The 27,002-nt window shown below is 39.6% G+C and overlaps 2 protein-coding genes across 4 annotated transcripts in view; one reads left to right on the top strand and one right to left on the bottom strand.

The window, feature by feature from the left end:
- The first annotated feature begins 2,529 nt into the window (after positions 1-2,529).
- LOC122774586 (grainyhead-like protein 2 homolog) lies at positions 2,530-13,735 on the top strand. 2 transcript variants are annotated; one of them, XM_044033993.1, is made up of 15 exons: positions 2,530-2,840; positions 3,678-3,864; positions 3,943-4,383; positions 4,490-4,548; positions 6,097-6,349; positions 6,534-6,645; positions 8,489-8,583; positions 10,027-10,185; positions 10,637-10,694; positions 10,908-11,047; positions 11,354-11,391; positions 11,784-11,875; positions 11,965-12,050; positions 12,640-12,704; positions 12,999-13,735. In XM_044033993.1, exons 1-15 carry the CDS (start codon positions 2,827-2,829, stop codon positions 13,111-13,113), a joined length of 1,914 nt encoding a protein of 637 aa, XP_043889928.1. In that variant the 5' UTR covers positions 2,530-2,826; the 3' UTR covers positions 13,114-13,735. The 2 variants fall into 2 exon arrangements, with proteins under 2 accessions (XP_043889928.1, XP_043889929.1); XM_044033994.1 differs by having other exon boundaries at positions 6,097-6,247.
- A 3,756-nt stretch (positions 13,736-17,491) lies between these two features.
- LOC122774587 (neurocalcin-delta A) overlaps positions 17,492-27,002 on the bottom strand; it is a 48,804-nt gene continuing 39,293 nt past the window's right edge. For both annotated transcript variants that reach the window (XM_044033996.1, XM_044033997.1), the window contains 3 exons: positions 22,161-22,266; positions 19,144-19,263; positions 17,492-17,907 (listed from right to left, as the gene is read on the bottom strand). In XM_044033996.1, coding sequence (XP_043889931.1) covers positions 19,166-19,263; positions 22,161-22,266 — 204 coding nt within the window. In that variant the 3' untranslated portion in view covers positions 17,492-17,907; positions 19,144-19,165. The remainder of the gene's footprint in view (positions 17,908-19,143; positions 19,264-22,160; positions 22,267-27,002) is intronic.

Below are 27,002 nucleotides of genomic sequence, written 5' to 3' on the forward strand. Positions count from 1 at the left end.
CTGTGAGATCTGGGTTAATGTGGGTGCTTTTTGGGTCACAGGGAAAGTCAATTAAGTTCCATTTCCCCAAAGACAACCAGACCACAGTACTTAGGGTTATTACAGTCAGTACGCTGCAACTAGGTCAGATTAGAATCATCCTTGTAACACGACCTTGAAAGTTCATAAAGTATAAGGTCAAACTACAAATAAGACTACAACACTCTGATGTTGAAGAATATAAAAATCCTATATTTCTTCATGGATATCTTTTAGGTTAATATTCAACATGCTTTGACTTCAAAGTAGGGTTGCAACAGTGACTGGTTAATCTCTAAATGAATTTGGCATTCGGTTTCTCAAGTTTTTGAAATAATTAAAACAAGCTTTCTGATTTTTCAGCTTCTTAAATGTGAATATTTCTGGTTTCATTGCTCCACTTGACAAAGACAACGTTGAAACTGAAACATTTTGCATTGTGGACAAAACGGGACACCTGAGAACATGACAATGTCAAAGATTGGGAAACGCTAATCAACATTTTCTTAAATTCTATGGACCAAGCAATTATTATTATTATATTAATCATTATAAAAATAATCGTTAGTTCTACTTTAAAGTTTAACATTTAAGCATTCAGCATATGCTTTTATCCAAAGCAACTTACAAGAGAGGAATACGCTACATAGAAGAAGTCATGGAAAGAACTCCACTCGATAGGAACAGTGGGCTGATAGAGGGTGAGAGACCCGAGGTGGATGCAAGTGCAGAAGGCGATAGTGCAGGGGAGGGGGTAGTAGGGTAAATGCTAGGACTGAGGATGCTCTTGGAAGAGCTGGGTTTTCAAAAGATTCTTGACGATAGACAGGTGGCGCCCCTGAGATAGACAGGGAACTTGCTGCTGCTCCTTGTATTGTAATGTGTCTATTCACTTGACATTTTGCACATTTTCTTTATTGTCTGTCTTTAAATCTGTGTTGTACTGTTGTGATTATCCTTGACAGGTCTTGCTTGAAAATGATACCCCATGTCTCAATGGGATAACCTGTAAAGATGAAGGTTAACTGAACAAATAAAAATGTTTACTAGCCCTAACCCTAAGAAATGGTGTACCTAATAAAGTGAACGGTGTGTGTATACTTCAAGTGCCTCCGGACAATCATTACTGTCAATTTTGTCTAAGACTATTCCCTTGTCCTCGATGAACATCACGTTTTTATTGACATTGACTAAAGCAAATGCAGACTCTCTGATGATGATAACTTTTACATACTTTAACCACGTCTGACAACGTCGGTCAAGCAACAACGTTAGCCAACTGTAGCTAGCCGCTGTGAGTTCAGTGAAAGTTCGACGGTTGAACATAAAAACGCAGCGTGGTCTTAGTAGAGTTACAATTATCTACCATCATTTTCCTGCATTTGACACAGTTCGTACACAGCATGCATTTTATACTACGAACGTTCACGCTAGCCGGTTGCTATCATTGAGGCTATGTTAGCAATGTATAGCGGTATGGCTGGAGAACAAATAGAGAAAACATCCCGAAAGCATTCCGAAACGAATTATATACTTAGTCAAATCCTTACCGGTGGAAAATATATGTATTTACAACGACAACAACCTCTTTCTTCTTTGTATTTGCTGATGGATACAGAAAGCAGCTTTGGAGTTGCATAGCGCCCCCTACTGTGTCAGGTAGAGTATGACGATGACATTAGATAATAATGAATAAAAATACTTGTGTGTATACAAGTTTGACTATCTGGAATTACCCTTACAGATATCTGTGACCACATTTTAACTAGTCGTCACTTCACTGTGACTAGTATGAATTGAATTGTGATGTCATTCTTACTAGTCAAAACTACAGTTTCAGACATCTGCAATTCAGTTTTTACTCATCAAAATGACACCACTGTTGCCATTCATGTGTATGGGGTTTGTCATTATGGATCTCTCTATATCTCTAATTCAAGTGTCATATATCTACAGAGAAAACAAAAAAGCTTTTTATTACATCTAAATTTAGAGCTAATGTGTTCAGTTAAAGCCATTCAGCCAGTGTCTTGCTCAAGGACACACATAGACTAGCAGCCTAAAATAGGGGTTTTGATTTTTTACTTTAGACGTCTCATTTTCATTCCACCCTGTGTTGTGTTTTATTGTTGTATTTGCTTTTTAAATTGTATTTTCCTTTTATTGTGAAGGCCTTTGAGCTGCAATCCTGGAATGAAAGGTGCTATACAAATAAAGTTTATTCATCATCATCATCATCATTATTATAATTATTATTATTATTATTATTATTATTACCAAAGTAATTTTCTGTGAAGATACTTGAACTTTCACAATACAAGACCGATAAAGAGCATAATAAAAGATGGCAAAAGTAAAATAGTGTGACGTTTCGTGTTCTTTTTTGCTATTGGTGTGTTCACCTGTCCATCAACTTAGGCCACACCCACTCCACCTGTGATCCACCAATAGGGAAACGATTGTACCACCTGTGTAGAAACACTCAATCACCTTCCTTGTTTGTCCTGTGCTCCTCTCTCTTCCAGTTCCATTTAGCAAACCGTGGACGCATTTGACCCGACGGCGGAGATATTTTGTGTAGATGTAGTTATGCAATATTACAGGTGACTTTATTGGCTGTCTTCACTGAGGGGTTAAATAGGATCCGCCCTCGCGAGGGCCTGTTTTCCTCAGTGTCCCCCACACACGCACAGATACACACACTCTCACACTCACTTACCTGCACCAACGAGAAAGTCCAGTTTGTGTTTGCGCTGCAGCAGCAAAAACAGCAGCAACAGCAGCAGAGTGAGTCCCACAGGCAGCAGCATGGACCTGGACAGGTAGGAAACAACAAATACTGACGTTAGAGTTTGTCCTAGAGTTTAACTCCAGCTGTTTGTTACAGTAGTTCAATTTCTCTGTTCAACAGAAGCTGTTTTATTTATTAAGGAACACACACACGTGTATGTATTTCTAATGTGTTATCCCGTTTGCCTTACTTAAGTTTCTTGTCTTATGTTTTCATCAATAAATGTATAAGTCCTTCTTTTACATGTTATTCCTTGGGAACAATTGTTATACTAAATAAAGTGTTATTGAAATAAGAAAATGCCCTGAATGCATCAAACGAACAGATATGCCTCAGTATAATAATTCCCATTGAATGAATATCATTAAATATATTATATAATATTTAAAAAAAAATGGATAATTGTAGTCATGTACTAAATGTGTTACTAAAGATTGGACTGTAACGTGAATAATAGTTTAGTCCCGACTCTCCCTCACCATGTTATCTGAATGAAATTATTTGAAAATTAAATTATTAATTATTACTAAAACCTTTTATTTTACCAGGGAAGTGAGACTTGGCAGCAACATCTGCATAAATGACATATATAAACAATAACTTTGATAACTTGGATCCAACACTAACTTGACATTTTAAAAACAGTCTCAGAACTTTTGTCATTTAAATATTGTATATGCAAACAGTTGTTTCTCAAGTGCCTTAAATAAACACTTTACATGGGGCGAGGCTTTACAATTAGATTTGGTGAGAAACAGCCTGGGGCAAATGTTGTGTCTTGGCAGCTGCGGCTTCAGTTAATGACAGATTTGGCTTTGTGGGAACAGCGCGGGTCATTGTCTCTTCCATTGTTCTGTCGTTGTCCCAGTAAACGGCTGGTGGTGGTGGTTCCAAATGAAGTGTCGGCACCCCCGGGCAGGGTGTTCTGCAGCGAGGATGAGGCGTGGCGGAGTTACCTGGAGAACCCACTGACTGCTGCCACTAATGCCATGATGAGCATCAATGGAGATGAGGACAGTGCTGCAGCTCTGGGACTGCTGTACGACTACTACAAGGTGTGGACATAACAGCCAATGCAAAAGTGAGAAAATCTTAACATATTTCATTCTAATTTCGCTTATTTTTGGTATCAGGTTCCCAGAGAGAGGAGAGGACAGGCCACCAGTGGAGTTAAACCCACAGACCCCTCTGTCCTCAGCTCCAATAACTGTGGGAGCTTGGAAATACTAGACCACCATCTTCAGGTTCTCAGATGCTTGCCTGTCAACCTCTCCCTAAACAACAGCTCCACTGCAGAACACCAGGGCTCCAAGTATGGAGCTACTGGTCTTACAGGGGGCACCAGGAGAGGAGATGGTAAAACTGAAGGCGAGGTGGCTCTTTCTCTGGTCAAGACGGAGGCCCAGGCGTCCATGGGAGCGTCCTCCTGTGGAGGGTCTTATCAAGGAGACACCAGAGACCAGATAAGGATGGTTTATGATCAAAGCTGTTATGATTTGTCCCTGTCCGGGTATTTAAAAGATGAACAGAGAAGCACACCAGACAGCACATACGAAGATCCGGAGGAAGGAGACGTGAGTGACGTAATGTCCTGCTTTACAAGTCAGCATCACATTATCTAATGTGTCCTTGTCCTCCTATATTTCTTTGTTCTGAAACAGTGTATATCCTCTTTCACAGATTTATCACAGGAGTCCTTCCTCAGGAGCTGAGGAATTCCACCACAGCACATCAGTCAGGTACGAACAGAAACACTGAACACCCTGACACTGCAAATTTAAATTCCACACAGAATGTTCTGACACACACACTATTTGGACACAGCTGTTTAAGTATTGAATTAAGGTGTTTAAATCGGGCTTCAGGCTCTGACCCTTATCTCCAATGGACAATCTTAACTTTTCGGCATACCAAGACATTTTGGACAATGCTATGCTTCCAAATTTGAGGCAACTATTCCAACACGACTGTCTCAGTGCACAATGCAAGGACTATAAAGACATGGTTTGCCAAGTTTGGTGTGGAAGAACTTGACTGGGCCACACAGAGTCCTGACCTTTGGGATGAACTGGAGCAGAGATTGTGAGCCAGGGCTTCTTATCCAACATCAGTGCCTGACCTCATAAATGAATGAATGAATGGACGCAAATAGAAACACTTCACACAATCTTTAAGAAAAGTCTTCCAAGAAGTGTGGAAGCTGTTATAGCTGCAAAGGGCTCTATATTAAAGTACTGTATATGTGTTTAAATACGTCAATACAGTCCCTGTTGGTGCCATCTTGTGCCGCCATATTCCTACAACAGCCTGAATAGACATGCATTCTGCAACTACATAAACATGATTCATAATCCCACAATAAGAAGAGGGAAACCACAGAGAGACTGGGAGAGTTGAGAAAGAGTGTTTACGTCATTTCGGGTATGTGCAAAGGCCACAGTAGTTCCCTGACACTGTCCTTTGTTTGTTCTTTTGTTTTTTTGCAGTCTGTCTCACCATAAGGTGTCATTATAATTCTTACACACTAGCTGTTAAAGGTTCAACAAATAACACCAAGTGTTGTAGAAACAAATAATGGAAGAGCAGAAGTAAAAATTTAGCAAAGTGGAGAAAGTCTCCTTTCCAAGGAATACTATACCGATTTGCATTTAGCTTTGTATTACTAGAATAGGGGGAGTATTTTTGAAAAAGTGTGCTTCCCAACCTCAGTTTCCCTGAGTTGACAAATATCTTCATTCTTTTCTTTGTTACGTGCCCACATGTGACACTTGGTCCTGTTAGCAAGACTGTTAGCAAAGATGGCGGACACTGTTTACATTCTGGGAATGAGGTCCTGTCCCTCTACAAATGGCTCTAAAAAGTGCAGAATTTAGCATTGCAGTTTCAAGCCTCGGACCAAGTGTCACTGGTGGGCATGCAACAAAAAAATAATGAAGATATTTCTTGACACGGGAAACTGAGGTTGGGAAGCACAGTTTTTCAAAAACACATCCCTATTCTAGTAATACAAAGCTAAATGCAAATTGGTGAAGTATTCCTTTAGCACACATGTAGTACTGCAGTGAATATTTACTGTACAGAAACAGAATGGTGTATTTATACCACAGTGTGTGTGTGTTTGTTCATCAGTGTGGCTCATTCATGTGATGTGTATTTCCTGATGTGATGGCTAGAAAAAATACAGAATATCTTTGTTTCTACTTTTATTTCCTGTGATTTAATTTTGACATGACTTGTGGTTTATTCTTGTATCAGATAAGATGCCCCCCTTGCCTCTGTCCCCACAGTGACAGTATCCAGTACAGTCTGGAGGCCAGCATGTCGCTGCGGCCGGGAGAAGGACCCATGGCGTATCTGAACCGCGGCCAGTTCTACGCTATGACGCTGTCTCAGACCAACTCCAGCTCATCCCTACATCAGCCCAGAGGCAAAGTGCGGGTGAGTGGACTGATGCCATCACAGGGGCCTGGTGGGAGCCCATCCAGTAATGAGCAATGCACCTTGGGAGTCTCTGAGCTGCAGCGTGACAGTATTGTACAGGTGAGGGAGGGGAGAGTGTAGCAGTAGAGGTTAACATTTCTGTCATTAACTTATTAATGGGTAGCGCAAAACCTTATCGCACTTTGTTCAGTGTTTAATGTTTTTTTTGTTTTTGTTTTTTTTTTAAATCCCGTTTTTTTTGTTGTCTTGTTTTGGCCTGATGACACTGTATATCGCACTGCAGAGTGTTATCATGGTTGTTTTCGGGGAGGACAAGTGCAGAGACGAGCAGTTGAAGAATTGGAAATACTGGCACTCGCGTCAGCACACCGCAAAACAGAGAGTGCTTGATATTGGTAAGTTTTAAGTTTGTTAATGTTTGTTAAAGTGTCTCAGGCTTGTCTCACATCAGTTGGGTGGAATGTTTACACCGTAGGCGAACACTGAGACTGTCTTACACATGAGCTGAAATGTTTTGGTGTATGTATTTTAATGTCACCTTTACAACACGGAGAATATCAAAGATGACACTTGTGGAAGCGCACTCTGCATTGCCGTCATTACGCGACAGTTTGTACTATGGAAAAAATTCCAACGGTTTCTGAAAGCTAAGAATTTGTACTTCAACTTGCAACATGTGATTCTTTGTCACCAGAGAGGAGAGAGTTGTTTTTGGACATTGAGACAAACACTCCAACAAATGTTATTTTAAATATGCTTTATGCTGTTCAAATTTCAAATTTAACACGCAAAATCTGGCGTTCGTGTACAATTTGAGTGTTTTTTTTCCTCAATAAAGCTTTTTGTTTTTCTTCATTTTAAATTGTTAATACACCAATTCAACACGCTCCAACAAGATATTGAAAGTCATTCTGGAAAACTGGGCAAAAGCACTTACTCATAGGAGACTTTCTGGCCCTTTTTATGGTTAAAATCAGCAAAAAGGGTCCAGATGGACATTTTGAGGCTTAGGTGTTAAAGGGTTGTCTTAGATTTAAGCAGAAAACTCTTTGGATAAAGTCTCTGTTCATATTTTCAGACTGAAGTGACTCTTTTCAGGGCTGTGACAACAGACAATTCATCGCAAAGTCTGATTTTCAAATCAGATTCATGCCACCTCAGTATATGGTCCTGGATCAGGTATCATTCGAGAGTTTCACATGCAGGAAACTGACACTGTAAAAAAGTGGTCTGTAATAAATCCAATTTTAACCAGATTTGAATAATGTGGCTGTCCTGCCTGCAAACCTCTCTTTGACAGTACATGACATGGTTGACTGCACAATCCAAATCTGAGAAGGCTGGAAGAGAAAGAATAATAGCATTCAGTATTAGGTCCTCATGGGAAACAGGCCTAGAATTCAGTACTAAGTATCAATAGATATTGCACAGAACCGTGTTGGTAAAGAGACAGTAAAGCAGGTAGTAAACTCCAGGAATCCTCCAAGAGAATCCTGTCACATATCCTGAAGTGACAGCTCGCTGGATTTGAATAACTGTCAGTCCTCAAGTAGATTCTCACAGTGAGGAGCGAGCCAGTGGGCTGACATTTGCATAGATGTGAACAGATGAAGTAGGTTGGGGCGTGGACTAAGGCCACATCCTGAATGATTACGAGACAAGCCTCAACCTGTGCGTTCACACTTGGAGGAATGAGCCGAGTGATTCCGGGCTGACACACTCTCTCTCTTTCTCTGTCTGTCGAAAACCCATGGCAGTTGGGAATGATCCGGCATAATTCTTTCAATCTCCCATTTGTTTGTCAAAATTAATCTGTGAAAAGATTCTGTATTATATTTGTAATGATACCTCCATCCATCCATCCATCCATCCATCGTCAACCACTGTATCCTCCACATGAGGGTCACAGGGGCTGCTTCTACCAATCCCAGCTGACATGGGGTGAAGGGTGGAGTCACACCCTGGATGGGTCACTGTCGATACCTATAGATTTAAATACTTTTAGGTATTTCAAATTTAACACGTTTGAAGGAAATTAAATCAACTTGATAACTACAGTTTCTTCACCGCTACATTGGGAACACATTGTGAATATTTAAAAATGTATTTAAATCTAATTAATGGGGCCCTGTGTCATATTGAATATTCATCGCCAACTGTATTTAACACTGCAACACCCTGTATCAATGTAGTCAAACAGCTTCAGTACAAACTGTTTCCTCTGATCTCCACATGCAGCCGACTACAAGGAGAGCTTCAGCACCATCGGGAATGTGGAGGAAATTGCTTACAATGCTGTGTCTTTCACGTGGGACATCAGTGAAGAAGCCAAGGTAAAAAAAAACAACAACAACAAAACAAAAGAAGAGAGCACCTCTTAAAGGCTCCACCTCGCAAGCCTTTGCCCTCTTGGTTTGAGGTGGGTTTTTATATGGATTCGCTTTAAATCTTAGTGAGAACACATCATTGACAGGCTGCATTCTCTTGCCCAGGGGTCTGCAAAGAGCCAATGAATGTGATCTGTAGCCACAGAACCTATTTGATCCATAAAATGAACATAACATCATGTTTGTTGCATTTATGAAATCTAAAAAGTAAAAAACTGTTTTGTGTGTTTTGGATTATATATAGTTCATGCTTGAGAAAATGATGCTGGCATAATTATGTGGATCCAAAGACAGACAGGACTCTTAATGTGTACGTTCTTGTGTACAAATGACTTCATTTAAGCGTGGGGAATGTCTCTCCACATTTCAAACACAAGTCTGTCGGGTTCTGGGATGTTGTCAATAACGCGTGTGACGCATATTTCAGGGGACCAAACATTAAACCACTTTCAGTTATTGCCTTGATCCCTAAAATATGAATCGAAGAAAAAATGAAAGAAGATACAGGGAGCCACTGCAGAGGCGCTGGTTTACACTTTACAGTCCAGGCAAAGTGTTCCCACAAAGTCAGGTTATTACATTTTTTTTTGGACCTCACAAAGATATATATACAAGTACGCACAAACACAGAGAGATGGGAAGAGATTGTGTGATTGTGTGGAGGTGTGTAGTGTAGGAGGCTCGTTTGTGCTTCAGGCCTTCCCAGCAATCAGCCCTCACCTCTGCAGGTCCAAACACGACACTGTTGATGCTTTTGTTGTGGGAAAATGATGGTTGAGCCATGGAGAGGAATCTTTACCGTTATCTGTCTCCGCCGACCTGTTGCTCAGGCTGTCGTTCTCGTTCGACTGGAACATTCATTGAGAATTAGTGCCGGATTAAATGCCTTGGGATTAAACAAAACATTACAGCTCACAGGAATATGTAGTATTGTTTACTAGCTTACACTTTATAGTTTGAAATTCTCTACTAACGTGTGTGTTTCTAATAAGGTGAGGCAGAATATATGACCTCTGGCAATTGAATGTTTCAGTATTGAAGCCACACACATGAGGTAACACTTCCTCAGTTGAAGCCATTTTACACTTCTCTGAGCCCATATGTTCATTTATTCCTTCTGTCTGTAAATAAAAATATGAACACTGATAACAATGAGCAAGTAGTGCTTTGATTCTTGTACTTGTAAATGAAAGTAAATGAAAACATTACATTATACATTAGCGTGAACCTCACAAAATATCAGACCATTCTGATGTGGCATTCCAAAATAAATAATATAGGTCAATTCTGCAGTCTGTCCTAAAACAAAGTGGCGGCTGGCTTTACTGCAGTATTTTAAATGTGTGTTCCCTTCTGCACTTCTACATACTTTTGTGCTTTGTTTCCCAGGTCTTCATCTCAGTGAACTGTCTGAGCACAGACTTCTCCTCGCAGAAGGGCGTGAAGGGCATGCCTCTGATAATCCAGATCGACACCTACAGCTATAACAGCGGCAGCAGAAGACCCATCCACAGAGCCTTCTCTCAGATCAAGGTTTTCTGCGACAAGGTGATGAAACGCTGCTCACACATTTCGCTCTTTGGTCTTTTGCCAACTTCGCGATTACGCACCAATGATATTTGAACAAACTTGTCCTAGAGCTTTCGTGCGATCACCTTCAAACTTGTTATTATTGTTATCCATGAATTTTCAAATGTTTTACAAAAAAAACACGGAAAACACAGATTTCTTGATTAAGATGTCAAATTATAGTTATTTACTTGCATTCCTGAACAGAAAAAATAGAGAAGCCCAGTGAGCCGGCTCAAATTTAGGTATAAAAAAGTGAATAATTAACAATAATATAATAAAATATTTATGTTTTCTCGTTTTTTTATGACAGGCTATCTAATAAATGTGTTAAGCATTGTAAATAGGTGGGAGCTTGAGAACCATGTGACCAGGACTTGAAGCATATTCCGTCCTCTCTGTCTCATCAACCCCCTTTATGTTTCTGCAGGGTGCCGAGCGTAAGCTTCGTGATGAGGAGAAGAAGCATCTCAGGAGGAGAGTAAAAGGTAAAACAAAAAAACAGAACATACTCCTCCTTTTCATACTCTATTCAGGGTTCATTTAGTTGGCACTCTGCCGAGACAAGGAAATAATGAGATTGAATGGAGTGGTGACGACTGCAGGTGTAATCAGACCTTGTCGTGACTGTACATGGAGTGGTTACCTGGCAACAGATGCTGAGCTGTCTGTCTGCCTATCTGTCCGTGTGTCTGGTTCAGGGAAAAATGGCAGCTCGGGGCCAGGCTCTCCTCTTAAGAGGACTGACGGCACGCTGTTCAAAACCATGACAGACCTGGACGCCCAGCCTGTCCTCTTCATTCCTGATGTCCACTTTGGAAACCTGCAGAGAGCAGGACAGGTAAGAGACCAGCATCTAATATTAAGTGGGATATTTGCGATGATATTTAATGGAATTTCAAAATAAAAGTGTTTGTTTTGATATTGGACGATAATTAGTTTACAACAAAAAAATATTTATGACGCAAAATTAATCTGTAAATAAGAAAACTGACAGAAATCATAATAATTCCCTAACCTTAACCATCACAGCTAAATTCCAACCCTAAAACCAGGTCTTGACCCCCAAAAAGCCCCTTATAGAAGTGAGAACCAGCCAAAATGAACACCTTGGTTCAGTGTGATTCATTATTTTATTCATTTGCAGGTGTTTGCTTTAAACACAGAGGAGGTTGACAGAAATGGGTGAGTATCACACTGTTCACTTCACACCACTGCTGTTTTTCCTCTGAACGCACGTTTCACTTGACTGCTTCATGTGTGCACCGGTGTAAACACTCTTTAGTCCATGTTCAGCGGACTGCAGGCACACCACCACAGCTTTTCAGGCAGACTGGTCACACTGTGACTTGCAAATGATTCAATTGTGTGTTCACTTGTGTTAAAAACAAACAAACAAATTATTTTCCGATTCAAATCAATCTTCATTTGAGCCCTAGCCCGATTTTAAACCTGACATTTTTTGAACAAGTTTGCATGGACGGTGTGGACATGTATTTGGAGAAAGCGAGATTGACAGTATAAAAAAGGTTTAAACCACTGGTTGATCTGTATCTGCATCTATATCTGTGTGTCAGGAGTGTTACGGTGAAGAGGTTGTCATGTGTCGCTGAGGAAGATTTATGTCCACCTCAGTCCAAGAAGTCCAAGTTAGACTATGAGAGAAAAGGTTTGTTGCATTTGAGTAAAACATTGCATCTTCATATTCTCCCTACATCACAATAACCATACATCTGTTTTGTCTTGTTTCTCCATCAGTTCTTCTGTATGTGAGGAAGGAGTGTGATGAAGTGTTTGATGCCTTGATGCTGCAGAGCCCGACCCTCAAAGCACTGATGGAAGCAGTGAGTACTGACTGATTTGGCCACTCCTAATGTTTTTGCTTATTCTCTGATGGTTCATTTTGTTTTCTCAGCCCAATGATGGTCTTCTTCTCTTGTCTTTGGGCCTCATGTTGATAATTACTGCGTTATGCTTAAAATAATTCAGAGGTTAATGCGATACTTTTGTTCAATCCCTCAAATTAAAGCGAAGAGTCCACACTTTAATCACAACATTGTTTCATTTCAAATTTATCGTGGTGGCGTTTTTGTCCAGTCACTGTCGACCTCACTGCAGTGAAAACAATTCTATGTTGTCTCATAGAGAACAGTTGAAGCTGAGCTTCAAGTGCTTTTAATGCGGAGGCTGCTACGGGAGTACGAAAACCACGCAAGCCGATCCGTCATAAACGGCTGATTCTGAACAAACTAGTGACACGTTCTCATCGCGTTCTAGCATTGAAATGTAAATACAACATGGAACATGCTTGACGACATTGTAGAGGAAGCTGAGCTTCCCTTGTTGTCTTAGAGCAATCACCACTGATGTACCTAACTGTATAAACTTGTAGTACACTGTTAAGTACATGTAAAATACACTGTTCTTCCACAGATCTCAGAGAAATATGCACTGCCTGTCGATAAGATGGCCAAAGTTTACCAGAAAAGCAAAAAAGGGTGAGTTGACTTCTTAAAGAGACTGAATCATAGGTCGTTAGATTAGAATTATTAGATTATCTTTTTAATTAATTTCAGTTACACCGTACCAACTGCTTTACAAGTCTCTAGTCACTAGTTTGTGTGCCGTGCTGAACCATTCCGTGCCAGGACTGTGTAGTGGAAAAGTGTCATAAGTCGCCCTCTAGTGGCCGACTTTGACTTCTATCCTTTCTATATTTTCTACCACGTTGCGGAGCAGATGAAGTTTTGTTTGAATAATTTCATGTACTTCATTGTCGTCGTCATCATCAGGGTTCTGGTGAACATGGATGACAACATTGTCCAGCACTATTCCAACGAGGACACCTTCACACTGTCCATCGAGAGCTCGGCCGACTCCTTACGTGTGACTCTGTCGGAGCTCTGACGTCATCGGCTGCAGCCGTGTGTAAAATAATTGTGAATATTAGCAGTATTTGACGACACCAACTGCTGGAGGACGCGTGGACCACACGATCTCAGGCACCAAGAAGACGGGCTGAATGTTGAAAATGTATGGATTTTTTGTGTGTGTGTTGTCTTTCTTGGATGACGATTACTTTGTGAGTCTTTTTTTGGCTCATAGTATTCACTTCCTGACACAAGGTCACTTCATAGCAGCCTGCTGTGGTTTTACTGGAGGAAGATGGAATATGACTCACTCAGAGCAGAGACGTCCGTCTAGTTCCTGCTTTATTCGTGTCGTTTCATCTTTCAGGAGCTTTTGATCAGAGCCGCTCTCTGTCACTCAGCAGTTCAGGGTACAGACACATGTGTACAGTTACTTTTAAACTGGTGTTAAAACAGGTTAATCGTCTTTAATTACACGTGGAGTCATGATGGGTAAATGGTTGCAGGATACTGCCAAGCTGTTGTGCTTCCACAGTGCCTTATCTCTGTTCCCGTTCACTGACAGCTGTCTTCACGCTTCATGCAAAACAATGTACAATTGGTTTTTTTTGTTTTTGTTTTTTAAATGAGCCAATAAATATAGTTTTATGTCAAACCTATTTTGACGTCAAACATCAGTTTATTTGTGTTTAAGTTTAATCAGAACCGTTTGGTTTTTGCATCCAAGGTCAAATTTACAGCTAATTCCTTGTAGGGTTTTAGTTGTTTTGTTTTAGCTTTTTAAATTAAATTCTATGCTTGTAAATGATAAAAGCCCACACACAAACAATCATTAACATTAAAACTATTTTAATATCGACATAAATGCTGAAAACTGTGTTCATTAAGGATTGTTTGGGCATTATCAATAATTAATATTGAACTTGTAAAGTTGGGCATATACGTCGCATGAGTGAAAATCAGCTCAAAATGGGGCCAAAGATCAGTGTCTGGAAATCAAGTTACCTGTGAGAGAATCTGGCCAATGACAGGAGATGGACAGTCCAGTTATTAGAGCGCCCCCTACTGGTTGTTTCACTGCAACTCTTCCGTCTGCAGGTCCTTTCAGTGGAAAGACGGCAAATCCAGGGCCTGAAACGACTACCTATGCTGCACAAAAAGTAAAATAAAACGAGTAAAATGAGACAGGAAGAGAGAAGTGTAAGAGTCTAAAACTATGGTTCTCAAACTGGGGTACGTGAACCACCAGTGGCAGATCTTCCTCTGGTGGTACCAGGATATGTGATCAGAGTGGAGGTGAGGAAGTTTGACCGGAGTGTGTAGAAAATGAAACAAAAATAATAATCACCTTATCTCTCGCTCCATATTCATCTAATTTGTCGATACCAAAACTCAAACTGATGACTGATGAAATGTCTACAAACCAACATTATTCTGCTTTAATCATTTCCTCTTCATACGCAGGAAGAAAAAGAGTAAATATTCACATTTACGCAGCTGAAAAATCAATCAATCAATAATGAAAATAAAAAGATTATTTTAGCAGCATAACTATTCTTTGCTTTTCTGTATTGCAGCTGAAATGGGTAATTTTTTTTTATCACAATCAAGTAGACGCCACATGAATGCTTGCACACAATAATTTGTAAATTTAATCTTTGCCTTTTTAAAGTTGATCCAAAAAAAAGAAAAAAAAAGAATCCTGTTTTCACAAAATACAGAACACCATACAAAACCTACAAAATGCAACAATTACAAACATTTTTGTTCAACATAACAATCGTATAGTATAAATTTACACAATACTGTTTTTGTTTTTATTTGGCACAAGATACTATTTTTTGTGTTTTTTTTTTAAACAGAGATGTTGTTTTTAACCGACACAGCGTAAAAAAAAGAAAAAAAGAAAAAAGAAAAGAAGTCAATCCTAACGTTTCAGTAAAAGCGACGCGTTGTGTATCATCAGTGTGAGTGCGGTGTAGTCATGATTCTCGGCGTGTTTGTCTTTTATTCTTCTCTTTACAAAATAACAGCAGTTACTTAATAAAAAAAAAAAAACATTCAAATCTGCTCTACTTAGCAATCAATACAGTAAGTGATGCGGCTTTGCTGAGTCATGGTGAAGGACACAGCTGCACTCCCTGCTCCTGCTTTCTTTACACTATGTTTACATGGACTCCAATAATCTGATTACTGATCTCAACATGAATAACACCCCCACACACACACACACACAGTTTCTGTGCTCATTTTGCAGGTTACGACTGTTATTATCATTATTATAAATGATATTGTCAAAAACAGTTACAGTGTGTAGAATTTAGCAGCATTTATTTAAAGTTGCATGTTGTGGCTGAAAATCCTCACCTCCTGCTTCTTCTCCTGGGTACTGAGTGTGACCAGGTTTGTTTCTGTGTGTTTACCCTGCGATGGACTGGTGACCCGTCCAGACACGTGACCCTTCGCCCTGTGTCAGCTGGTTTTGGCTCTGGATCCCCATGGCCCTCATGTGGAGGATAAAGCGGTAGACGATGAGTTCATCTAACTTACACACTGGACCTTTAAATAATAAAAAGTATAACAACTTGTTTGACAGTATTTAACTGGATTTGCTCCTGCTTTCTCTTTTCTATTTCCACCTCTCCTCCCACCTCTACTCTGTCCCCCATTTTTTTTTTGGTTTGGTGCTATGCATATAAAAAGTGATTTGATTATTTTCTGTTCATGACGTTATGAGTTAACATCTACCGTGCACCCACTGCTGTGGGACCTCAAATTGGAAGCTATAATCTGATTAAGACATACATTGGCCACTTTATTAGGTACACCTGCTCAACTGCTCGGCAAGTAAGACATGGTCAAGACGACAAGCTGCCGAGATTCAAACAGACCATAAGAACGAGGGGAAGAAGGTGATTTAAGTGGCTTTGAACGTGAACTGATGTTGGGCCAGACAAACAACTCTAATCTGTTTTTTATGCACAGCCATCTCAGTTTAGAGAGACAAGAGAACGTGAGCGAGAAAATCCAGTGAGTTTCAGAAATGCCTGTCTTGCCAGGTTCAAGATGATAGAAAGACGACAAGGTATGAAGAAGACCATCTCTGGACACCTCAAACCTTGATTCAAATGAGCTACATCAGGCAGGGAGAAGACCACACACTGGACACTTCATTATGTAACACATGATACCCTAAAGAAGTGGCCGGTGAGTGTAAAAATGTCCATAAAATTACTAGATTTTCAGATTACGGTACTCTGTGTCTTCATCAGATTAATATCAGATGTTGTAGTCCATGTAAACACAGTGTCTTGCTGCAGCTGCAGAGTGGAGAAAGGAGGAGACGTGAGAACTTAATATTCTAAACTATCAATATATACACATATGCCATTTTGTTCAAAACACACTCAGGATTGAGACTTTTTTTTGAACGAGCTCTGATTTAATGGCGTGTCTTCATATTGTTGGCGATCTTGAACCGCTGTCCACACTCGACCTCTAAGACCGACGTTCTGGTTCTCATGACAACACACAGAGTTGAGCATACAGCTGGACACGAGCCAAGAACACACACATGCGCACGAGTCACATGCATATGTAATATTTAGTCTACAGACCACTGTACCCAACTGTCCCGACGACGGATTCAACATGCAGCATTTCAACACACCTGAAAGTGAAGACGTGTGTTTGTTCTTCACATGTAAAAAACAAAATAAAAAAAAAATAAAAAATTGTCGCATGCTTGATATCCCGCAACAGCTAAATACACCGACAGGTTTTTCTTTTCATCTATTATTATTATCATTATTATTTCACATTTCTTATTAACTAAGCATTCTGGACTATGTGAATTTACAAATGAAAGTTGCACTTTAAAATATCTACACTACTCACTTTAAAACACTTTCAAAAGACTAGTTTTTTTTTACCTAAAGGATCGAGGGGCAGGTGACACTGCATCTCTAAACCGCTCTGACACTTAAGCAAACCAAACTACTGATGAGGGTGAATATGCATAGTCGCATAAATATGACATGTCCTCGTCGTCGTCATTCCAGCACAAAAATAACAAACAACCCAAGAATCTACCGAGTTTGCAAAAATACACAAACATGCATACACATTCTCACAGTAGAAAAAGAGAAAACTAGAAGCGGTACTCGTTCCGAGGGAAGTCCTCTCTGTAGATTAAATGATCGCACCTACAGTGCGACCTGTAACTACACAACATCATCTCTCTCCTGTCGTCTCATGCACACACTGTGTCTATGATACACGTTAGAGTGACAGAGGCTTGAGGTCGCCCCGGGAGCTGCGGCCTGCGAGGGCACAGCGAGCCAAGCAAAGACACAAGACTACAGTCTATACTGTGTATATGTGTATATATATATCTATATATATATATATATGTATATATATATATATATGTATATATATGCACACACACACACACACACACACACATATATATACACAACATACTGTGGACCTTCTTTATACTCGGAACATGCCTATAGGAGAACTGGGGGGGTCCGTTACAATCAGTGGGGTGAGAAGAAAACCTGATGCGGGTTAGGGAAAGTCTTCATGTTGTGTCTCTGTGAGGGTTTGGAAGTTTTAATTAAACAACTTGTGGTGGGAAAAAAAACTGGAGGAAGCAGCTCCTGTGCCCGTCTTTGAAGACCTCAGTGCAAATTGAAAGGCCCGTCTTCTTCATCTTCATCATCATCATCATCAGCTCTTCCATCATCATAATCATCATCATCCTTCATCATCAGTCTGCTCCGTGGTGGAGAGTAAAGGGCATTTAGAGTCACCTAAACAAGCACTGCAAAGAGGATAAGGAGAGGATGGAGAGTCAGATCATGCTTGTTATTTCTTTATACCTCTAAAAGTCCAGTGTTTTTTACATTTTAGGATGGTTTACAGGCAGAAATTAAATATATATTATGTAAGCTAGTGTATAACTCGCTTTAAGTAAGGGCTTTGCTTTGTGGAGGCCATGATCTTGCGTTGCCACGTTTCAACAGCAGCCTGGACAGACAAATCAGACATTTTTTTTTTTTTTTACATTATGAAGCTGATTGACATCTTTCTCGTGACGCTAAAGTACAGGTTAATGGGATTGTTAAGTTGAGGAGTCCTGCGTTTGTTAAAATCTGCAGTTTAACTATTGTTTAACATAAAATTTACACATTTTTCAGTATTTCAATGAAAAACTTGACACAACTTTTAATTACCTCTGCCAAGGAGGTCATATTTTGTGGCTACTTTTGCCTCTTTGACTCAAAAGTAAAGGATGGATTTGGATTTAACTAATGACCAAAGGAAAATTTTAAAACAACAAAAAAACACCCAAATAATTGTTAACCTTGTGACATCTTTGAGTGCTCACTCAAGCTACGCTATGATGTCACCTGTGCAAATTTGTTTCTTTACCTTGACCTTTTGAATGTAAACAAACAGTTGACAGCAAATATCTATAGCTTACAGTTTACATGTTATTTGCTGCATCAATTAACATACTTTTTACAGATCTCACAATGTTCTGTATGTGTGTGTGTGTGTGTGTATATATATATATATATACATATATATATATACATATATATACATATATATATATATATATATATATATATATATATACACATACACACACACACACACACTGCAAATCAAATTATCCTCTGTATACTTGGTGCTTTGTGAATAACAGGTTAATTCAGATTATGTTAAGAGGGTGACATCTGTTGGTCTCACAGAGAAATACAACAATTACAAACCAGTGGATGATGAATCATCAGAATGGCTGCTGATCTAGAGCATCATTTTATTTTATCATAACTTGAATTAATGTATTTAACTGATGATTAATGCTCTTTTAATTGACTGTCCATCATCAGTGCTTGAACTAATTACATCCACAGCATATGACACACACATATTTAACATGTAATGAGCAGTTTCCTTCAAAGTCATTGCCGACAATGTGTCAGTACCACACAGAGAATTTGGTGCAATAGTTTTGTATTACAGTATAGTTGTTGGCTGTGAAACCTACAGGTTTTGAAGGTGCCTCAGGTTTAGAACTGTCCTGCACTGCTGGGGTCACACTGCAACAGGCGGACGATGGACGGGTCACTCTTGGCTCCTTTGATGAACTCCTCCAGAGACAGTTTGCCTGAAACACAAATGACGGTTTGTAATGTGTAAACTTGCTCATCAACAGCTGAGCGAGAAGTTAGTTAAAGGTAAATATAAGACTGCAACGTTTTTGACAGAAATTGATATTTATTCTCATTCGGAAAAACCTATTTAAAAGGATTACCGTGTGATATTTGTGCAGCTCTGTGAGAAACAAATATTTTCTCTTCAAATTGCTGGAGGTGCAATATTTGTTAAAGCCAAAATGTGTGTCAACATATCAACATATCATTTCAGATGAATTATTGTCTTGATCTATACACACCTTATTCTACAGTCTGAAGAGAACATCTTTGTTTCTCACAGATCTGCACAAATAGCACACAGTAATCCTTTTAATTAGGATTTTCAATGAGAATAATGACAAAAAAAATCTCCATTCCCTCTGATATCGCGAATCATATTGCAATCGCAATTTCTGTCAAAAATAATCACAATTAGATATGTATTCAAAATTGTTGAGCACTAAATGTCAAGTAGGGGGTTTCAGTCAACCTTAAACAATGGGAGGAACAATGATTCCAATGATTCAGAGTGGTTTGAACAGTTGACAATTTATTACCTTGCGTCAATAATTGGTGTTCTTAGTTATCGCAAACCTGAGTGTCCCCAACTGATGTCCTATTTCTGACCAACAGGTGGCAGTGTTGAGAGGGCTTGCCTATCTGGATCTGTTGCTCTTGCTGCTGCTAGTGGTTTAATTAGACGGAAGAGAGACATGACATTTTCAAGTCCAGGTGAACACAATCCTTCTTACTTTGTGTTCCTGTTCTTAATCTTTTCATTTACCTCCCATGAATTACTCCGTCTCCAACCCACTCCTCCTCCTCCACACCTCCTCCTCCTTCTGCTACATTAGTCACTAATCTCAGTCACATTGTACATCTTTCTTTATTCCATCTAGTTTCTGAGTTTCCTCTGCTCAGGAACAAAACAGGAGTGTGTGTGTGTTTGAAAGTGCTTTTTGAGCACACACTGTACGGTGTGTGTGTGTGTGTGTGTGTGTGTGTGTGTGTGTGTGTGTGTGTGACTAGAATCACACATCAAGTGTGAATTGTGGTGACAGGGAACAGCTGCTTCAGACTGGAGATTTCCTCTGTGATTATTAATCAGGCTGCTTCATACAGAGACAAGAATTACAGGCCTGCTGACCACGTGAGGGTAATCAACTGTTCAAAACATTCACATTTCATTCACTTTCCCTCAATCAATCAATGATGTCTTCCACATTATTTAAAAAAAATGTTTTTAGTCTATGACATAAGAAAGGGGCTTATATATTCAACCAGTTTGCATTATCTTAAAATCACAATCATCTTCTAAAGCGTGGTGATGTTGTAGATTCTTCCAACCAGAAGAATCACAGGAGACTTAAGCATGTATTGGTTTTTGAGAATAGTGACATCATCAGGTATTCATGCGGTTATGATCTTAACACACCATAGTGGTTAATCGAGAGGGCACGGACGACGAAGATGCTTTAGAAAACACAAGGGACAACCTGGATTTCCATGAGAAATTACAATAACTTGGGAGTCACACAGTCGACTGCACAGCTGATCTCTGTGTGGCATATCAATTTAAGAACTTCAGGAAAAAAGAGGGATCAATCACTTAATCAGGAAGTGAAGTAGAACTTCACAGGTTTCCCAAAGCTTGGTTGACATCAAATTCAAGGACTTTCCAGGACCAATTTCCTCAAATTGGGCGACCGAATGTGCTGACACAGCTTAAAGCCCACATAGACCGGAAGCTCCAATTAACGCTGCGTTTGTGTGTGTATCTGTGTCATTACCTCGTTTATGAAACCCTAAAGTTTCAGAACAAACAGTTCAGCCACTGCTGAGAAAATAGTGTTGTATTGTTTTCCTGGGCTCTGCGAAGCGGATCGGCACTTCCTTAATTTGATGTCGTCATCAAAAATCCTCACCACTCCTCTCACCACCGTAGCGCCTCCTGGTGCGGGCACTAGTCCGGGCACATCCGGTTGCGTACATTCAACCGCAGAAGAAGAAGAACTACTCTCGTTGTAGCTGCTGAGATGCAGAGCATCCACCGTGCCAGAGGGGGAGCTGTGTATCTGAGAGCTGGCCTATCTATTACGTCACTTCCAGGTACCTGGCCAATCACAGGACAGTGAGAAAGCTCTCGTTGGCTGGCCAATCACAACACAGTCCACATTCTAGGGGTGTGGTTTTGGTCTGAAACAGCGCGGCTGGCGAGAGCGTCAGTGAGGAGATATTTTTATCGGCTCGTTTGCACCGATTAGGAGGTTTTTAATCATGAAAACAAGTTCATATATGTAAGTAGACCTCCATAACTAACATATATGTGTGATACAAGCATTCTATGTCACCTTTAAGATGGGAGGGGGCGACTTATAAGAAACGCTTAGTCCACGGCGTCCACTTTTACTGATGTGCAGTACGCTCTGCATCTGGACAAGTGACTGTCCTTATCTTGGTCTTAATCTTGGTCAAAGTCAGTCTTTGTAATTTGCTTTGGTGAGACAGAGATATTGGAATTTGCATTTAGCAGGCATCACGTTGTCATTTGCTCTCTGTTGCTCTACGTTACTCGCTCATTGCTCTTCATGGAATCCACAGCACCGCTAGTAATTACGACTCTACGTTTGTTCTGCGTCGGCCTAGTCTATGTACATCAAGCGACGAGACATTTACCTCAATATCAACTTAACTTCTTTCTTGCACAAAAAAGTAGTTTTAAAGACCTAAGTGGGATTTTCAAGGGACCTAGAAAGCAGCAGAAATGACACACTGTGTGTAAATGATAGCCCTATTTCTCCTGTACCATCATTTCATCACAGTACATAACGTCTAAAAATATAATCAGTAGATTACGTTGTGCACTGACCATCCCTGTTGGTGTCCATCTGCCTGAAGATCTTCTCTGTCCTCTTCTCTGGTGTCGACTCATCCTCGGGCATCTTCATCACAGAGGACACCATCTTATAGATTGCCTACATGAGGAAAAAAAAAAAATACATGTTATACACTCACCCTAACATACTGTGCATGCATACACATTACAGTGTTTCTATAAATAGGCTGGTGTACCACTCACCTTTGGATCTCACACATTCTTTTTAAATTGTATGAATTGTATGAAATTAAATACAGATTAGGATTTATAAGTACCAGTCCAGGGTTACCACTTTTCCTATAGATTCCATACTGTTAGAAGGACCAAACATCAGTAACCTGCGTTGGAATAATGTACAGGATTGTTGTGAGTCTCTTATCTGATCAAAAGTATCTCTCTTGCAAAGATTATGTTTGGAGGTTCCCCTCCATCAGCCGAAATCTTTGGTAAATGTAAAGACTCCCAGAACAGAGTAAACAGTACAATATCTCTGAAACATCAGAAGACGCACATGATACACAGAAGATTTACAGTATGGCGTTATATATATGCAAAACATGCACCATGGGCTCTTTAAAGCACAACCTGCTTAAGCACAGAAGACACAACTGCCCCCATATATCTGAACATGAATCGCCTCGGTGACATTTATTCTGCATTTTCAGGTGAGTCGATATACAGTCTCACTGCATGCACTCACTTAGCACAGACAAGAATATATTCCAATAGGTCGACCTGTAGCACTGCTGCACCGCTCTGTGATTCCATTTTCACACGTTAGGTAAAGAGGGGTGGAGACACGATGTGTGCACATGCCGTACACAATCCTTCACAGACTATTTATCAGTGTTGTGTCTCCTCTGCTCTCTGTGCATTGCAAGCTGTTTGGCAGTAAACAGTGAAATCACAACCCACTCCCTCTGTCTCTAATAAGGAGGCGGATTGGAAGGGAATGAGAGCCGACATGTGAACAGAGGATGTTTGATTGTAATTACAGTAAGGTGGAAGCTTTAAATACATGCTGGATATGCTCCACACAAGCTCAGATACTGGTTTAAATAGAACTGAGGGACAAGCAGCAGCCATCGCTGATATCAGCCTTCACTTCAGTTTGGAGCTTTTGGTCGGTCATTATTCAAAATCCTACAAACTTGTTTAAATGTGTTCATAACATTTACCATATATGACATAGTGGGGGTTTAGCTACTGGTCGAATCTAGAGCTATGCAGTAGTATAATCTTTAACTGCCAAATTTAAAAATGACAAGATTTCAACCCAATTACATTGAGTGGATGTTTATTTAAATAGATCCTTATCTTTTCTTTTGTGTGAATCAAGTCATTACTCTGTGCCACAGAGCTCAACTGCAGTACAACAACTAATAAGGCATCAAGTCATGGCAGTGTACTGGTATCTTGAATGCACTCAAACCCACTGCAATTTATTTAGACTCAATCCCACGCATGACAACCTAATGGTCTGGGGGTTTACAGCACCTGTCCAACTGTTTTAATCTGTGGCTGATACAGTCCTAACAGGAAGTCACTCTTTTGAGTATGTTGGTACTTCTCAGCAAGATTCTGACTTGTCTCCACACTCCAGATCAGGTGTATAGCACTGGTAAGGCACCAGAAAACTTAAGAAGAAAAAAAACTCTAGTAGTAGTAAACTGTAGTGCAGTGATTGAGGGCAACAGTGAACCAAAAAAGGAATCACAGGTGTGGTTACACTTTTCAAACTAATATGCACGCTCCAAAAAAAACATCAGGAGAACCTAAGATAGATAAACAGCAGCTACAGGCCGACATTAGCACCTAAGCATGTCTGCAGGTACTGTAGCAATAACAGCTCTGAAGTCTCTGTGCATAATGAAACATTAAAAAGAGTCATTGGTGATGTCCAATGACTCTTTTTTGTCCTTCTCTTTATTTGTCTGTAATGCACATACACATTTTCAGATTTAGCCCAGCTGCATCCAAAAGAAAAGGTCCAGTCATAACCTTTCAGTTGAGAGCTTCCTGACGGGAACAAAACAAAACATCTATCTCCTGCTGAGCCACATTTAAGTGAGGACAGAGAGAGAAAGAACACAACAACGGAAGCTTTGGACTAATACCTGGCTGCTTATGATTGAAAGACAAAAAAACAAAGTGTCATCGCATAAATCCTGTGGCCATTACCTTCTTTTAAAAGAAAAAGAGAGAATATTATTAATAAATATTAAACTTTTTTTGTTTGTTTTTAAAAAAACAACTCAGACAACGAACTTCCCCTCGGACTCATCTGCTCTGTTTCAGACTAAAAGCAGACAGAGGTTAGCCATAAACTACCAGATGCAACCATTTTCTCTTTCTACCTGCATTCACTTTTAGTCATTATCAGAACTAGATGAGCCAGGCTGGCCGCGATCCATCTCACTTAATGACTCCCACAGCAAGGCTAATTATGAGCATCGCCAGCATTTACACACACTCTGCAGGTGAACATCAGCTAGCATGAAGTCACTACAGCGAAATGGAGGCAAGTGTGAATCGAGAACATGGGAGAGCACTGAGAGAGGATCGACAGGGCCCTTTGGGGCGAAGCAGTGGAAAGTGCTGGCCACAATAATACTCGGTGACGGATAATGTCCTTTACAGACAGAATGAACTCTATAGACGGCTGCCAGCTGAGAATAGAACAGTTATTTCTGTTCTATTCTATTTCACGGTGTACACTAAGAACTAGACAAAGAGTCTAAAGCCATGATTTAGACTGTGGGTGTGTAATTTGAGACACAACACCGTTTTCTGCAGAGTGCCAAACTTAGCATGCTAACACAATATCAATTACTTAATTTACATGCATATAATATTCTTTTTGTGTGACTCCGACACCATAATAATTTAGCTACATTCTCCCAAAATGTATTGCTGTATAGATGAAAAAAAAAAACCCAGTTGGTATCCAAGTAAATAAAATACTCACTTGTACTCTTTACATATTGCACCCGTCTCCCCCCCATGTGTACCTGATATACAGCACTTTACATAGACTACATTACCCCCACACAGTCGAGTAAAAGTTGCAGTTTCTATGTATGTTAATTTCTAACAACCGAGTATGAGTTTAAAAATCGATATAATCATTTTATTGTATTTTTGCAATCTTATTGTTTCCGCCTGAGCAGAAGCCCCCCCGTCATCATTCTACCTTTACATTTCACCGTGTCTCCGTTGCTACGATACACTGGACACACAGTGAATTGGTTAATTTAACCTAATTAAAAGGTGCCCATTTTCTGTTGGAGAGTAATGAATGACGGACAGATCGAGAGGGTCTGATGGCAGGAGGAGGATTTTATTTTCCCTCATACAAATCACACAATCTTCATTAAGGGACTAAGGTGTAATTTTTCATTGTCATGGTTTTGCACTAACTTAATTATCCTTAGGAACATTAATAATATAACATATTATTATATAAGGAACAAAGTGTGTTCTTTATATGTGCAATACGGAGCACGTCTTAACAGATCCTTATTTCACGGAAATGTTGGCAACCCTGCCTCCTCCATAAAACAGCATCATGGCATACTGTATATATCGTTTAGCTACATGCTGTGCAGACGTGCAAGAAACCTGTTCGTATCCAAGTCACGTTTAAAAAATATTTGTTTCTCCGTCTCTCCAGTCACATGGATTTTCCTTTCAGGCACAAATTGTCGTGACGTTTAGTGTGAGATGCAAAGAGCTGAAACCGTAAACAGATGAGGAGCATTTGTATCATAAACCTCTGTTAAAAACCCTCAACTGAGACATTTTTAATCTGCTGTAAATATGACTGAAACAATGCTCAGAAAGGCCAGAATAATATCCTTTATCAGAAAATGCTTTATAAGGAACAAGACTGATTCTAAATAGCCAAAAGGAAAATGTTGTTTATTGATGTTTTTACAAATAATAGTGCGAAATTTCTTCACATGCAAACAGACCAACGTTCACACCTAACACCTAAAGTTTTTCTGTCATGCATAAAATACAACAAAACTTTGACCTTAATGTGAATATAATGATTTATTATTTCTGATTTTAATAGGTTTTGAGTTTAGCAAAGAATGTAGATGAGCTAAAACTACTTCCACATTTAGTGTGGTAGATGGAGAAGGTTTTCTGAATGAATAACAACGACAATAGGAAAGTATTTAAATATTAACTTTCCCTAACTGTACATTGTTCTTTTTCTGACTCATTCATATACTTTGTTGTAAAGTAAATCCCAGCACAAAGACAAGGAGTCTGCTTGAAAGGGAGGTGGATTTGGGTTCAGCATTTTAACAATTTTTAAGTTAATTATTTTAAAAAAGAGGGGAAAAGAGAGGAAATGTAACCCTCACTCTCCCATTTCCATTGCAGCTTTTTTTAAATGTAAGCTGTGCCAGTATACAAACTTTAAGCATTTTTGCTGAATGCTACAAATCTTTTCATCTTAAGTCTGAATGATTTGAAAAATGATTTGTCAAATTTAGTTGAATCCCTTTTTCAAACAGAAATTCAAATATGTTTGAAATTTACATTTATTAATCTTTATGACTAAAAGGTCCATGTGCAGGGCTGGGGTTGCATATAAATGCCCTCAATAATCTTTCTAGCATTCAACTGTATTTAGCACCTAAAAAGCAGCTAACTGATGTACTAGATGGAACATGCACAAGCCTTCCTTCAAAATTGTCAAATGGAGCAGCATTATATAAACAGTAGGCGGCTGGGCAGACACGGATTAGAGTAAGATTTAGTACGTGTAAAAGGTTTCAGAACAAATACAAAATCTACTGCATCTTTTTCCTTTCTTGA

This window comes from Solea senegalensis, linkage group LG9, assembly GCF_019176455.1.
Source record: "Solea senegalensis isolate Sse05_10M linkage group LG9, IFAPA_SoseM_1, whole genome shotgun sequence".
Lineage (NCBI taxonomy): Eukaryota > Metazoa > Chordata > Actinopteri > Pleuronectiformes > Soleidae > Solea > Solea senegalensis.

Bases quoted from the DNA above. Each gene is read 5' to 3' on its own strand.
- LOC122774586 (XM_044033993.1), top strand. The intron at 8,584-10,026 runs GTAAAAAAAAAC...TTTGTTTCCCAG, and splicing joins ACATCAGTGAAGAAGCCAAG to GTCTTCATCTCAGTGAACTG. The intron at 10,186-10,636 runs GTGATGAAACGC...ATGTTTCTGCAG, and splicing joins TCAAGGTTTTCTGCGACAAG to GGTGCCGAGCGTAAGCTTCG.